Source organism: Hypanus sabinus, chromosome 17 (genome assembly GCF_030144855.1).
Source record: "Hypanus sabinus isolate sHypSab1 chromosome 17, sHypSab1.hap1, whole genome shotgun sequence".
In the NCBI taxonomy this organism is placed as follows: domain Eukaryota; kingdom Metazoa; phylum Chordata; class Chondrichthyes; order Myliobatiformes; family Dasyatidae; genus Hypanus; species Hypanus sabinus.
The window spans coordinates 38,567,621-38,582,218 of NC_082722.1; the positions used below are offsets into that span (position 1 = coordinate 38,567,621).

The 14,598-nt window shown below is 40.9% G+C and overlaps 2 protein-coding genes across 5 annotated transcripts in view; one reads left to right on the top strand and one right to left on the bottom strand.

The window, feature by feature from the left end:
* Nucleotides 1-14,598, bottom strand: part of nod2 (nucleotide-binding oligomerization domain containing 2) — a 53,362-nt gene that overhangs the window by 20,062 nt on the left and 18,702 nt on the right. For all 4 annotated transcript variants that reach the window (XM_059992872.1, XM_059992871.1, XM_059992869.1 and 1 more), the window contains 6 exons: nucleotides 8,066-8,149; nucleotides 7,734-7,817; nucleotides 6,635-6,718; nucleotides 4,530-4,613; nucleotides 4,334-4,417; nucleotides 2,023-2,106 (listed from right to left, as the gene is read on the bottom strand). In XM_059992872.1, coding sequence (XP_059848855.1) covers nucleotides 2,023-2,106; nucleotides 4,334-4,417; nucleotides 4,530-4,613; nucleotides 6,635-6,718; nucleotides 7,734-7,817; nucleotides 8,066-8,149 — 504 coding nt within the window. The remainder of the gene's footprint in view (nucleotides 1-2,022; nucleotides 2,107-4,333; nucleotides 4,418-4,529; nucleotides 4,614-6,634; nucleotides 6,719-7,733; nucleotides 7,818-8,065; nucleotides 8,150-14,598) is intronic.
* The window catches only part of snx20 (sorting nexin 20), a 98,639-nt gene that overhangs the window by 14,638 nt on the left and 69,403 nt on the right, over nucleotides 1-14,598 (top strand). The window lies entirely within an intron of this gene.

Here is a 14,598-nt window from a genome sequence, read left to right on the forward strand (position 1 = left end):
TTGTGCATGTGTTACTCTGGATTTCCAATATCTGCAGAATCTCTTGTGTCTATGAATCACCAAAACTATGCCTTCATTGCTGATAGAAAAACCATTCTGTGTTTCTTGGAAACCACCTAACCAGAATTAAAACTTCCAGTTATACAATCATCCACAAAAAGAACCAATAAAGCACCATTTCAGCAATGAAATTCATCATGCTTAACTGTAGTCAACTGCATTTCTCAAAGAATTTGGGGGATTCCAGCTACACAGGATCCATGATTTTCCATGAACTGTAATTTCATAATAACTTCTTGCACATTCTTGAACATAGATTGATTCAGCTTTCCATTAAAAGTTTTCATTAAGTTGTGCAAAAAGAGTGCAAAACAACGTATTCGTTGTCCATTCAGTAATCAGAAGCGGGTGTCTCCAAGCTCCTGGAACTCCTTCCTTGATGATTGCTCATGAGACAAGGCATGTCCTGGAGGCTGGTGATGCTTCCTCATGATCGAGTGGCTGAGCTGACAACTTTCTGCATATTTTCCGATCCCGTGCAGTGTCCCCTCCACACCAGAGGGCGACACAACCAGTTAGAATGCTCTCCATGATTCACCTTCAGAAATTTGAGTGACATACCAAGTCTGCTCAAACTCCGAATGAAACATAGCTGCTGTTGTGCTTTCTTGGTCATTGCATCTATATGTTGGGCCCTGGATAGACCTTCAGAGACACTGACACAAAGGAACTTCAATCTGCTCACCCTTAGCAGAGCTAATGCCTCAAAGAGGACTGGTGTATGCCCCTTCGACTTCTCCTTCCTGAAGTCCACAAGCAATTCCATGGCCTTACTGATATTGAGTGCAAGGTTGTTATTGTGACACCACTCCACCAGCTGATCAATCTTGCTCCTGTACGCCGCCTCTTCACCATCTGAAATTCTGCTGATAGTTGTGTCTTCAGCAAATTTACAGATGCCATTTGAGCCATGCCAGCCACAGTCATGGATGTAAAGTGAGTAGGGCATTGGGCTAAGCACCTTGAGGTGCACCAGTGTTAACTGTCAGTGAGAAGATGTCCAATATGATCCAAAGCTGAGTGAAGAGCCAGCAAGATTGCATCTGTTGTAACCCCATTTCTTCCTTTATGATCCACCTTTAAAAATAACACCCGGGCTTCACTGGATTTGTTCATTTGGAGTTGTATCCTCCACTTCTGCAAGCAGAAGGCAGATCAATTGATCTCTTATCTGTCTTTCTTTTAATTAAATCATGTTTGATTCTCCAAACTCTTCTCTTTGCTGCCTCAAGGAAGTGGTACTGAAGCCTGAAGACACACATTGTCTTTTATTGCTCGCATTTTGCACATTTAATTTAATTATATATATTCTTATTGTAATTTATAGTGATCATTCTACTGCTGCTTCACTAGAACAAATTTCACGACATACGCCAGTGATATTAAACCTGATTCTGAAACCGGTCATGTCAATTAGATCAAGGTCTTTTAAAGGTACATTTGCGTTCTTTTCGCTAAACTTGCAAAGTCAGTCCAAACACAGCTTGAAATCTTGAGCCATGCTGAATCAGGGTGCAGCAATAAAAATGAACAAAAAAGACTGGTTCAAATGAAGGAGACATTTTAGGTCCAATAAACAAAAGGGGCAGCAATATTCATAACTGGGATAAGTGGGAGCAAGTTATTTACAACTATCGTATGACTTTTAAATTGTTAACACTAAATTAATAATCAAATCATATTTCTTCAGTGTAAGCAACCACATACTAGATCTTTTCTTAATATAATCAAGTATCAAGCTTAAAATAGTTCTTGTCAAGTTACTAAACAAAGATAAATGTGCTGAGCTATTGAAAGAGAGAAGGGAAATGAACTACTTGTATAGCTTCTTCAAAAGACACACACACACACACACACACACACACACACACCCCCCTGCACTCTATTATTCTAGGTGCATAATTGTAGCTGACACCATGAGTTCTTGATAAGTATCATATTTAACAACATTTCTTTACCTACTTGAGAACCTTTAAGCTTGAGTTGTTCTGCAGTCCTTCTATGAAGTGCTGTATATCCTCATCAGTTAAATTGTTTTCCTGAAGACTGCAACAACAAAAGAAAATTTGTTATAAAATTTTCTACAGGAGAATCCCCTGCCAGGTTTGAAGACAGAACAAACTATCTTTGCTAATGGTCAGCAGAATTATTGACTTACGCTTAGTCTTCAATATATTCTGAAATTATTGTTTGGTTACTAGGGGCTGAAAGCTGCTTAAACAAAATCACAAAGCACACTCATTTCCTATTACGATTGCCTGCAATTTGTCCAAGAGCTCAAAAGTTCTGTGAGTGATGGTGGTGCCATCTTAGTCACCGTAATTTTCCGCCATTCACTTCTATCCATGGGCCTTTCAGTTTCTCTTCCATTTATGTAAATATCTTTGTTTAATTCTGTTCTGTTCCCAAACACTGTACATCTCCAGTCTTAACCATACAACTTCTCAGCTGATTTCAGTGTTTGTTTCTACATCTTTATCCTGACAATTCACATTTTAATTCTCCTGCTCTCAAACTGTGCCTTTCAGACAATTGCAGCATTCCCATTGTATATGCTGATGTAATCACATGTAGTAAAATGCTCATCCCACAGTCAAGCCAACTGAAGAGTATCTGTGCCAACTTTAGCCCTTTTTGACAACATTGCTTTCAATTTCCCACTGAACCACATTAGGAAATTCATTTTTCTTTATCCACAAGACACACATGGGACCAAAACCACTACCTTTACTGCAGATGTAAAACATTATTTTATGTTTTATTGCTAAATTGACTCTTTCTTTTTTACTTAACTGTTGAATTCCTGCCTTCCTTTGGTGACTGTGTTCTTGTTAAGTAGTGCAAAGTAGTACAGACATCCCACTGTTTCAGCAGAACTGCGTTCCCCACCCCCCACCACGTAATTAGGTCCCAATCCCTTGTGATTCCTTGAGTATAAATACCAGGATGCAACTTATCATAGAAAATGCTGCACAGATGACACAATGAACCAACCGATTCTGAATTCTTCAACAAGCATTTAATTATCCACTTGCCAGTATTATCTACACGATTTGAAAATGTAATGATAAACATCAACCATTGATTATTCAATTCTTTAAGTCTCCATGCTCCTTGGATGGTGTACATGATCTTCTCTTATTCATTCAGAGAATGTGAGAAGTTCCAGGACTCAACCAATAATAATGAAGAGGCAACAATTACATTTTCAAAGATCCAATAAAGAGTCTTTGATCTGAAATGTTACCGATTGTTTTCTGCGTCTTTTGTTTTTATTTCGGATTTCCAGCATCTGCAGCTCTTTCACCTTGACATAGAGTTACACAAATTGGAAGCAGGTCCTTCCTCTTCATCCTAATAAAACCCATGCTGACCACATTGCCTATCCAAGCTAATCTCATTTGCCTGCATTTGATCCTTATCCTTTGAATCTTTTACTAGCCATGTACCTGTCTAAGTGTATTTCAAACCTGTGCCTGCAACTGCTTTTATCATTCCCATTGGCAGTTCTTTCCATCCATATACCACCCTCCATATTTAAAAAGTTATCCTTCAGGATCCTCTCATTGTAAATCTATACCTTTTAGTTTTAGGATCCCCTACACTGGGGATCTTTAATCTTCAATCTTATCTTGTCAATCCATGGCGTCTTCTCGTGCCAAGATGAGGCCATCCTCAGGGTGGAAGAGCACCCTGATGGCATGCATATCAAATTCAATTCCAAACATTTAGGCAACATTTGTGGAAAGTTAAGATTTTACATTGATAACTTTTCATTGAAACTGGGAAAAATGGGAGATGGAGCTTTAAGATGCAGGGACATTGGGAATGGGAGAACCAAGAGTTCTCTGAGAAGATGGAAGACAGAAAATTCAGTTACAAAAGGGATAATCATACAAGGTAAGAGTGCTGCATGGACAAATAAATTGGTAAGATACCATTTTGGTGGATTTCTAAATTATAGCAATAGGATCATCATCTGAAATTGTCAAAGGAAGGTAGCTTTTAGATCATGTGAAGTCTTCAGCTCTTTATTTTCACACTGCACAATTCAATCAAAGCCTAGGCTACTGCAGAATTTTCATCTACGTACTGAATATCTCTGTGCACAGGCAAGTCTGATGACAGTATCAATTTCAAACTTTGAGTATAGTTAATAAAAAATGCACAAATACCAGAAACCCGAATTAAAAGTAATAATTGAATCTAGAGGTGAGTTATTAATCTCGCTCCAGAACCACGGAAATACATGAACTTCATTAACTAATCTCACCACAACTCTTCCAGGATGGTGTTCTTCTTCAACATTAAGGCCAACGCCCTAGCACCTTGACTTCCAATGTTATTATCAACAAGGCTATTGGTCAGAAGACAGAAAACAGAATCAATTAGCTAGATGCAACAGGTTTTTAAAACTGAATTGGAATTAAAAAAATCAACATGAGGCATAAATGTGCAAGCATTGTTACCTCAGCCACAAGAGACTAGTGTTATTTTCAAGGGCTGCTGCAATAGCAGAGGCACCAGCATCTCCAACTTTGTTTCCCCAAAGTCTGAACAAATGTCAAAGAAAAAGCTTATATTTAAAATTTTAATATGAGTGCTGTAAACTGTGTTCCAATATAATGCATCACTGAGTTATTTTATGTATGAAACAGAAGTCACTTTAACCTAATCTATCGAGTCAGAATATACTGTACCCGTTTAAGCCTCCTGTTTGCTCAATCCTGTGCCTGGTTTTACAAACCCATTTCCAGAAAAGTTGGGATATTTTCCAAAATGCAATAAAAACAAAAATCTGTGATACGTTAATTCACGTGAACCTTTATTCAACTGACAAAAGTACAAAGAAAAGATTTTCAATAGTTTTACTGACCAACTTAATTGTATTTTGTAAATATACACAAATTTAGAATTTGATGGCTGCAACACACTCAACAAAAGTTGGGACAGAGTTAAAATAAGATTGAAAAGTGCACAGAATATCGGTTTGGAAGACTCCACATTAAGCAGGCTAATTGGTAGCAGGTGAGGTATCATGACTGGGTATAAAAGTAGCGTCCATCAAAGGCTCAGTCCTTGCAAGCAAGGATGGGTAATGGCTCACCCCTTTGTGCCAAAATTCGTGAGAGAATTGTTAGTCAGTTCAAAAGGAACATTTCCCAGCGTAAGATTGCAGAGAAGTTAGGTCTTTCAACATCTACAGTAGATAATATTGTGAAAAGATTCAGGGAATTCAGAGACATCTCAGTGTGTAAAGGGCAAGGTCGGAAACCACTGTTGAATGCGCGTGATCTTCGAGCCCTCAGGCAGCACTGCCTAAGAAACCGTCATGCTACTGTGACAATTATAGCCACCTGGGCTCGGGAGTACTTCAGAAAACCATTGTCACTTAACACAGTCCGTCGCTGCATCCAGAAATGCAACTTGAAACTGTATTACGCAAGGAGGAAGCCATACATCAACTCTATTCAGAAACGCCAGCGAGTTCTCTGCGCCCGAGCTCATTTCAGATGGACCAAAAGACTGTGGAACCATGTGCTGTGGTCAGATGAGTCCACATTTCAGCTAGTTTTCAGAAAAAACGGGCGTCGAGTTCTTCGTGCCAAAGATGAAAACGACCATCCTGATTGTTATCAGCGAAAGGTGCACAAGCCAGCATCTGTGATGGTATGGGGGTGCATCAGTCCCCACGGCATGGGTGAGTTGCATGTATGTGAAGGTACCATTGACTCTGAGGCATATATTAGGATCTTAGAGAGACATATGTTGCCATCAAGGTGACATCTCTTCCCGGGACATCCATACTTATTTCAGCAGGACAATGCCAGACCACATTCTGCATGGGCTACAGCAGCATGGCTTTGTAGACAGAGTGCGTGTGCTTGACTGGCCTGCTGCCAGTCCAGATCTATCTCCTATTGAAAATGTATGGTGCATCATGAAGAGGAGAATCAGACAACGGAGACCACGGACTGTTGAGCAGCTGAAGTCTTATGTCAAGCAAGAATGGACAAAATTTCCAATTGCAAATCTACTATAATTAGTATCCTCAGTTCCAAAACGATTAAAAAGTGTTATTAAAAGGAAAGGTGCTGTAACACAATGGTAAATATGCCTCTGTCCCAACTTTTGTTGAGTGTGTTGCAGTCATCAAATTCTAAATTTGTGTATATTTACAAAATACAAATAAGTTGGTCAGTAAAACTATTGAAAACCTTTTCTTTGTACTTTTGTCAGTTGAATAAAGGTTCACTTGAATTAACATATCACAGATTTTTGTTTTTATTGCATTTTGGAAAATATCCCAACTTTTCTAGAAATGGGGTTTGTATTTTGCAATGATTTCAGAAATTATCCACTAAAACCTATTAAATGATATGATTTAGATTCGCCAACTTTATGACTTAACTTTGATCTTTGTATCCATTGAAATGTAAATTTATAGTAGCACAGAGAAAGAGTATCATATGCAATAAAAAATTAAAGTAGTTTGATTCATTTGCAGATGATATAGGATGTCTGCCAGGAACATGCAAAAGCAGTGCAAAGAAATTAACAGCTGATGACATACCCCAAGAACTGGATAGAGTTGTTTTGTTTTAAACCTTCTGCCAGTACTTCTGCCCCAGCAGCTGTTAAATGATTGTTGCCCAGCCTGGAATTATTCAAAAAATTCTGTAAAGATTAAGTCAACACCAGTGTAATTGCCTTAGAAAAGAAATGGAATCTCCATTTGGTACAGTTTGCAGCACAAGCAGATCCCGTTGCCACTCAAATTCACGGCCAAAGCCAAATCGCAGGGACCAACTAACCGTTTTGCATGGAAATACTCCCAGCATTTAAAATGAAAGGCCAGTTGGCTTAATCCACCATTTTCTATGGCCCCTCTTTTTTTTTTATTGTGCTGTGAATGCTACTGACAACAAAAACAATTATTGTGCATCTTAGCCTGCCTCTGAATGGAGGAGGCTCTTGAGAGTCAATCACATCAATGGGCTGGACAAGACAAGGACAACATGTTTTTGAGAGTGAAGAACATGATTTAATGATGATATAGTACTATTATGTCTTCAATAGAGATAATAGCTTTTAATTCCAAATTTATTTTAATTATTTCATCATTAAATCCTAACTGCTATGACGGCATTCAAATTCAACTACCCTGACCTGTAATTCTGGCCTGATTAATCTCCAACATCCCTGTGCGTGGTCTAACTCCAAATCACAGACAGCCTCCCCTGAATTCCATGAACTTACAGATCTGCAAGCTTTATGTTGACATGCTCAAATGTTGCCCTGACGTTGCAGACGGGTACTCACACCTCTGATGGCTTTTCAAAAAGCAACTTTGGTAGCTTATAATAGGGGACAGTTCTGTTGTGGTCTTGCAAGGAAACAGTGAGGGAAATTCCTTGGTTAATACAGGAAACATCCAAGTCATACCCATGGCAGAGAAGAGAGTAGAGAAAAGTGCACTTACCTGATGCAAGTTACTGGAACTTAAAATCAAGCTTAATTATGGACTAAATCCCAGTGAATCTTGGCTAGACCGAAATTTAAATCCTTTTCAGAAGCAATGCACAATTTACAATCGTGTCTTTACCTGCAATTTCAGGCTTTCATAATCTGGTTATTTATTTCATTAAGTACTGTTGGAATTCTGATCTTACCTTAGTGCTAAAAAGTTTTTCTTGTGTTTCAGAAGCTTTGCAAAATTCTGGGCACATGCATCAGTGATATTATTATGAAACAATCTAAAAAAAAATAAAAGTTTGAATAGTAACTGCACATCTCGAAAATTTAAATACTAGTTTCATAAAGAATATACTCTATGTTGTCAAATCATTTTATAGAACAAAATCTGCAAATGGTTATGGCTCAGACGACATCAGAACTATAATTAATCAAATGTATAAGTACACCTCTACATCAAATTTTACTTCCCTTATTGACTTTTAACAACCAAAGGTGGCAACTCCACTTTAAAAATACCAATTCTTACGCAATCTTTTGTAAATTGTGGCAGCCAAGAGCTTGATCAACCAGTTTGGAGGCTCCTTGATCAGCAATGTTATTTCCTCGGAGGCTGAAAATATAAAAATGAAAATGATTACATAATTACCAAAATGAAGGAAGTGAGCAAAATCAATTTTCAATGTCCTCTATCTTTGTGATTTGCAGGTTTGCTATAATAGTAATTACTTGCAATTAACTTGTTAAATGTTTCACCGTATCTGCTGCATCTGCTCTCAGGATGATGCTTTCATTCCAAAAATAATGAGATGCCCGCCTTCCTCAAAGAAAGGAGGTTTCCTTCCTCCACATCAATGCTGCCCTCACCCACATCTCTCCTATTTTGCACATCTGCCCTCACCCCATCATCCTACTGGCACACCAAGGCTAGGGTTCCTCTTGTCCTCACCTACCACCAGACTAGCCTCCATGTCCAGCACATAATTCTCCATAAATTCCACCTTCTCCAACAGGATCCTACCACCAAGCACATTTTTCCCTCCCACCACTTTCTGCTTTCCTCAGGGATCACTCCCTACCTGACTCCCTTGTCCACTCATCCGTCTCTACTGATTCCCTCCTGGCACTTATCCTTGCGAGTGGAACAAGTGTCACACCTGCCCCTACACCTCCACCCTCTTTACAATGCAGGGCCCTAAACAGTTCTTCCAGGTAAGGAGACACTTCACGTGAGAGTCCGTTGGGGTCATCTACTGTTTCCAGTGTGGTCTCCTGTATATTGGTGAGACCCAACATAGATTGAGAAACTGCTTTACTGAGCACCTATGCTCCGTCTGCCAGAGAATGCGGAATCTCCTGATGGCCACCCATTTCAATTCTACTTCCCATTCCAACATACCAGTTCATGGCCTTCTCTACTTCCACAATGAATCCACACTCAGGTAGGAGGAGTAACACTTTATATTCCATCTGGGTAGCCTCCAATCAAACTCCTAGGAATTGCCCACCCCACTCCCTTCCACAATTCCCCATTCCCTGTTCCCTCTCTTACCTTCTCCTTGCCTGCCCATCACCTCCCTCTGGTGCTCTTCCCCCTTCCCTTTCTTCCATGGTCTTCTCCAGCCCTTTATCTCTTTCAGTAATCAATTTCATAGCTCTTTACTTCATCCCATCCCCGTTTCACCAATCACCTACTAACTTGTACTTCTTCCTCCCCTCTCTCCACTTCCTTACTCTCACTTCTCATCCTTTTTTAAAAAAAAAGTCCTGATGAAGGGCCTCAGCCCAAAATGCCGACTCTTTACTCTTTCCCATAGATGCTACCTGGCCTGTTGAATTCAGCCAGCATTTTGTGTACATTGCTTTAGGTTTCCAGCATCTACAGATTTTGAGTTTGTGCTATTTTTTCTTCTCTAAGGTGATGTAATACTAATTTAATGCTGAATTGCCAGCAAGTGAGCACATCTAGTTTACGGGTTATATTTCACTCAGTCAGGGACAACCATCCCTATGCCTATTGTCTGACTAGATCTATTGCCTAAACATGTTGCTCAACTCCACTTAAATATGAAGTTAATTTGTGTGTTATGTGATGAACATCTAAGAAAAAGTAGACAATGTGATGCTAATTCAATGAAGCAATTGTTAAGTAGTGCTATGACTCATTAAATGTGTAACATGCACACAGTGTTCACTTTATTAGGTACCCCTGCATATTTGCAGTCTTCTGCTGTACCCCATCCACTTCCAGGTTCAACATTGTGTTCAGAGATGCTCTTCTGCACACCACTGTTATGATACATGATCATTTGAGTTACTGTCAGCTTGAACTAGTCTAGCTAATCTTCTCCGATTTCTCTCATCAGTAAGGCATTTTCACTCACAGGACACTTGCTTAAAGGATTTTTTTTATTGCTCCATTCTCTGTGAAGTCTAGAGTCAGTTGTGGTTGAAGCCCCCAGGAGATCAGCAGTTTCTGAGATATTCAAACCACCCCATCTGTCACAAGTAATTATTCCTCGGTCAAAGTCACTTAGTCCATGTTTCTTCCCATTTCTTTGTTTGATCTGAACTACAACTCTTGGCCAGATCTGCATGTTGAAATGCTTTGAGTTGCTGCTACATGATTGGCTGATTAGATATTAGCATAAGCAGGTGTACAGGTGTACCTAGTAAACTGGTTCTTGAATGCATGTCATTGGTACCATTATGTACCACAATTTCTGACTGTTCACCCTCCCCCTTAAGAAAGCTGTGGATCATCTCTAACCTGAGTCATCTCTAACCCTGGCATCCGGAAGGCATACACCACTCAGGAGCCTCTCTCACATCCTCAAAAATCTCTTATCTGCTCCCCTGACTTTCGAATATCCAAACACCTTCGCTGTCTGCTTCAACCACCACCCCGCTTGACTTCTGAGCCACAGAGCCAGATTCAGCGCCATTGACCTGGTCACTGTTGCTTTCCCCTGACAGATCATGCCACCACCCCCCAACATTATTGAAGGCAGTAACTTGCTATTGAAAGGGACAGCCAGAGGGTACTCTGCACTGTCTGCCTATATGCCCTTTCTTTCTCCTGACTAGATGGCTGGTCTGCAGGTACAGTTGAAATTCAGAGCCCTTACACCGCCCCCCCCCCCCATTCTACTATCGTGCTACAGAGTGTACAGTCTCTAGGGAAAAACAAAGTGAAGACCTCAGAGCAAAATTGTAGTACGAGGGACATCAAAGATTGCTGTGTACTTTGCTTCACAGAAACATGGCTCACTCCCAACATTTCAGATGCAGCGCTGCAGCTCAAAGGCTTCACCATCCATCATAAAGACAGGGCAGCTATGTCTTTTAAAGGTAGAGCAGGTGAGTGCATTTCATGATTAACTCATCGTGGTGCACAGGCATGGTGGTTCTGTCTTAGTCCTGCTCACCCTACCTGAAACATCTAGCGGTCCATGTATTGTCCATTTTATCTGATGAGTTTTCCCCATCATGCTGATAGTAGTGAACATCCCACTCTGGCTGGCACTGGTGAATATCGGGCAGGCACTGGCTGAGCTGGGCACCATGATCCACAATCACAAATCAGCCCACCTGAATGCCTTCCTCATCATTGAGGAGGATTTCAACCATGCCAGCTTGAAGAAGCCTCTGACCAACTACCATCAACATATCAACTATGGAACCCGAGAAGCGACCACACTTGGCCACTGTTAGACCATCATCAAGAATGCTTTGCATGCAATCCAATGCCTGCAGCTTGGAAACTCTGATCCATTGGCTGTACTTCCTTCCCGACGTACAGGCAGATACCAAAGACCATAGCACCAGTGGTGACGTCCTAGTGAAATGGTCAAGGGAGCACTTAGAGAATTTCTTTTGAGTTGGGGTACTGTATAATATTCAGGGATTCATCTTCGACTCTGAATGAATATGCCACAGTTGGCACTGACTTCACAACCTGTGAGGATGAGTTTGTGCATTCAAGAACAAATCAAAAATTAATGGATGAATCAGGAGATTCGTAGTCTGTTCAGGGCTAGATCTGCAGCATTCAAGACCAGTAATCCAGAACAATTCAAGAACTCCAAGTGTGAATTCTATCATCATGAATGGCTGTGATGCTTCACTTAGAGATGATCTCAATGTCTTTTACGCATGCTTTGAGGGGGAGAATTAAACTACACCTGTGTGAAATCCTGCTTCATCCGATGAATCGCTGTCTCAAAGGCCAATGTCAGAACACCTAGTAACAGGGAGTACCCTCACAAAGATGGTGTACCTAGGCCAACCAACTGGCAGGAGTGTTCGAGGATATCTTTATTCTCTCACTGCTGCAGTCAGGGGTTTCCACCTGCTTCAAAAGGGTGACAATCATGCTAGTATGCAAAAGAGCAGGGTGGGCCCACTCAATGACTATCACGCAGTGGCACTCTCCTCTACTGTGATGAAGTGCTTTCAGAGGTTGGTCTTGGCCAGAAGAAACTTCAGCCTAAGCAAGTACCCAGACTGGCTGCAATTTGCCTATCGCTACAATAGGTCTACAGTGGATGAAATCTCGCTGGCTCTTCATTCGGCCATGGAATACCTTGGTAGTAGCCATACCCATGTCCAGCTGATGTTTATTAATTACAGCTCAATATTCAACACCATCATACCCATACTAATAATCAAAAAGCTCCGAATTCTGGGCCTAGGTACCTCCCTCTGCAATAAGATCCTTGATTTCCTCATCACTGACAGTCCACATCGGTTCTCACCAAGGATGCATGCTTAGCCCCCTGCTCTAGTCTTTCTATACCTATGATCGTGTGGCTAGACACAGCTCAAATACCATCTATAAATCTGCGAATAACCCAACTATTGTTGGTAAAGTTTCAGGTCATGAAGAGGAGGCATACAAGAGTGAGATGGATTAGCTGGTTGACTTGTGTCACAACAACAACCTTGCACTCAACGTCAGTAAGACCAAGGAGTTGACTGTGGACTTCAGGAAGTCAAGGGAAAGCACACCAGTCCTCATCGAGAGATCAGCTGTGAAAAGGATGAGCAGTTTCAAGTTCTTGGCTGTCAACATCTCTGAAGATGTGTCCGAGTCCAACATATTGATGCAATGACCAAGAAGACATGACAACAGCTATGTTTCTTTAGGAGTTTGAGCAAACTTGGCATGTCACCAAAGGCTCTGGCAAATTTCTACACACGTACTATGTAGAGCATTCTAACTGGTTGGATCACCGTCTGGTATGGAGAGACCACTGCACAGGATTGGAAAACGCTGCAGAAAGCTGCAAACTCAATCATCTCTGTCATGGATGTTGTCCTCCATGCTGGGAGGAGGACATCTTCAAAAGATGATGCATCAAAAAAAATTGGCATCCATCATTAAGGACCCCTGTCACTCAGGGCATGCTCTCTTCTCATTGTCACCATCAAGGAGGTGGTACAGGAGCCTAAAGGAAAAACAACCCACCCATCCCACCCCGCCATCAGGTTTCTCAATGGACAATGAACCCATGTACACCACTTCACTATTTATTTTCTTCTTTTTTCACTCTTTTTGCACTACTTATTTAAATTATATTTCTTATATTTCTTATTGTAATTTATATTTTTATTATACATTGCACAGTTCTGCTGCAGAACAAATTTTACTATATATTCAAGATTCAAAGGTGTATAAATTATACACCTTGAAATTTGTCTGATTACTGACAGCCACAAAGCAAGAAACGCGAATAACCCAATTTAAAAACAAAACAGACCAAAAGACACTGCACAGAGAAGAGAGGAAAAAAAAGACACACAAATTATGCCAAATTACACAACAAAAACAAGCCAACAGCATTCTGAACCAGACTGAGTCTCAAATCCACTCCCAAAGCAGCTGGAGTAGGCCCAAGCTTATCCCAGATTATCACAGCAGCAGGGTAAAAATGCAGAGCTGCCTGATCAGTTTACAGCCTTGGCACCGCAGAGAAAGGAATTAATATTCTCGGGAGAGCGAGCAAAATAAGTCTGAACCTTACCTCCATTCCTATCACTTGGGTTTCCAGTCTACTTGTGCCACGAATCGCTTGGGCTGCCCAGCCCAAAGTCATTCTCAATTTTACCAAATTTGCTCAGTGCTTGGAGCAATCCACCCTCACACCCGAGTTAGGCGGACAGGCATCAAATCTCTTCTGCATCAACCCCTCTCCATTGTTCAGTGCAACAGCGACAGCGATACCAACTCCATCTGTTGCTGTGGCTCAAACACATTGCGCCTTCCAATGTCCCCCAGCATGGCTCATTCGCCGAATCAGCCTCGCCTCCGCCTGCCTCCTCACTGTCTGTGGTGATAATTCACCACAATTTGCTTCAGAAAAGATGTTACAAGTAATATTTTCAGTCAAATCTATTGCCTTTCAATCTACCACAAAGCTGTTGCATGCCTTTGGAGCACCACCTTAAACCAGAACATATCCCTATGATCCTAAACCTCATTCTGATAGTGACAGTCACCCAGCTAACCACCTCCTGCAGCTTAGGGGCGGCTACCTCTCATTCTCACCAATGACCCGTAGGTTATCCAGCTCCAGCTCCACTTCCAGTTCCCTAATGTGGACTGTAATAATACTAACAATATTACTTTATTGATCCTGAGTGGAAAATTCTTTCATTACAGCAGCAACATTTAAAAGCACAGTTAGTGTGCAGACTTAATAATAATGTACAGAATACTAATATACATAATAATGTACCAATGAAGTGTGGTCTCCTGTTGTACAGAGAGGAACTGTTGTATATGTTGATTGCATTTGGTAGGAAAGATTTTCTGTGATGATCCTTATGACAGCAGAGCTGAATGAGTCTGTTCGAAAAGAAGGTGTAGCACTTCTTACAGGTGTAGTCATGGGAGACACTGGAAATCTCCCGTTTTTCCACATCGTGCAAGAAGAGCTCACCACTACCCTGGGATCCATTCTCTGGGCTCCATTTATGCAATAATAATGAAGGAAAAACTTACCAGAAACCTCATTCTACCCTCTGACTGTTTTGTTCAAGCCTCAGTTCCTCACTCTA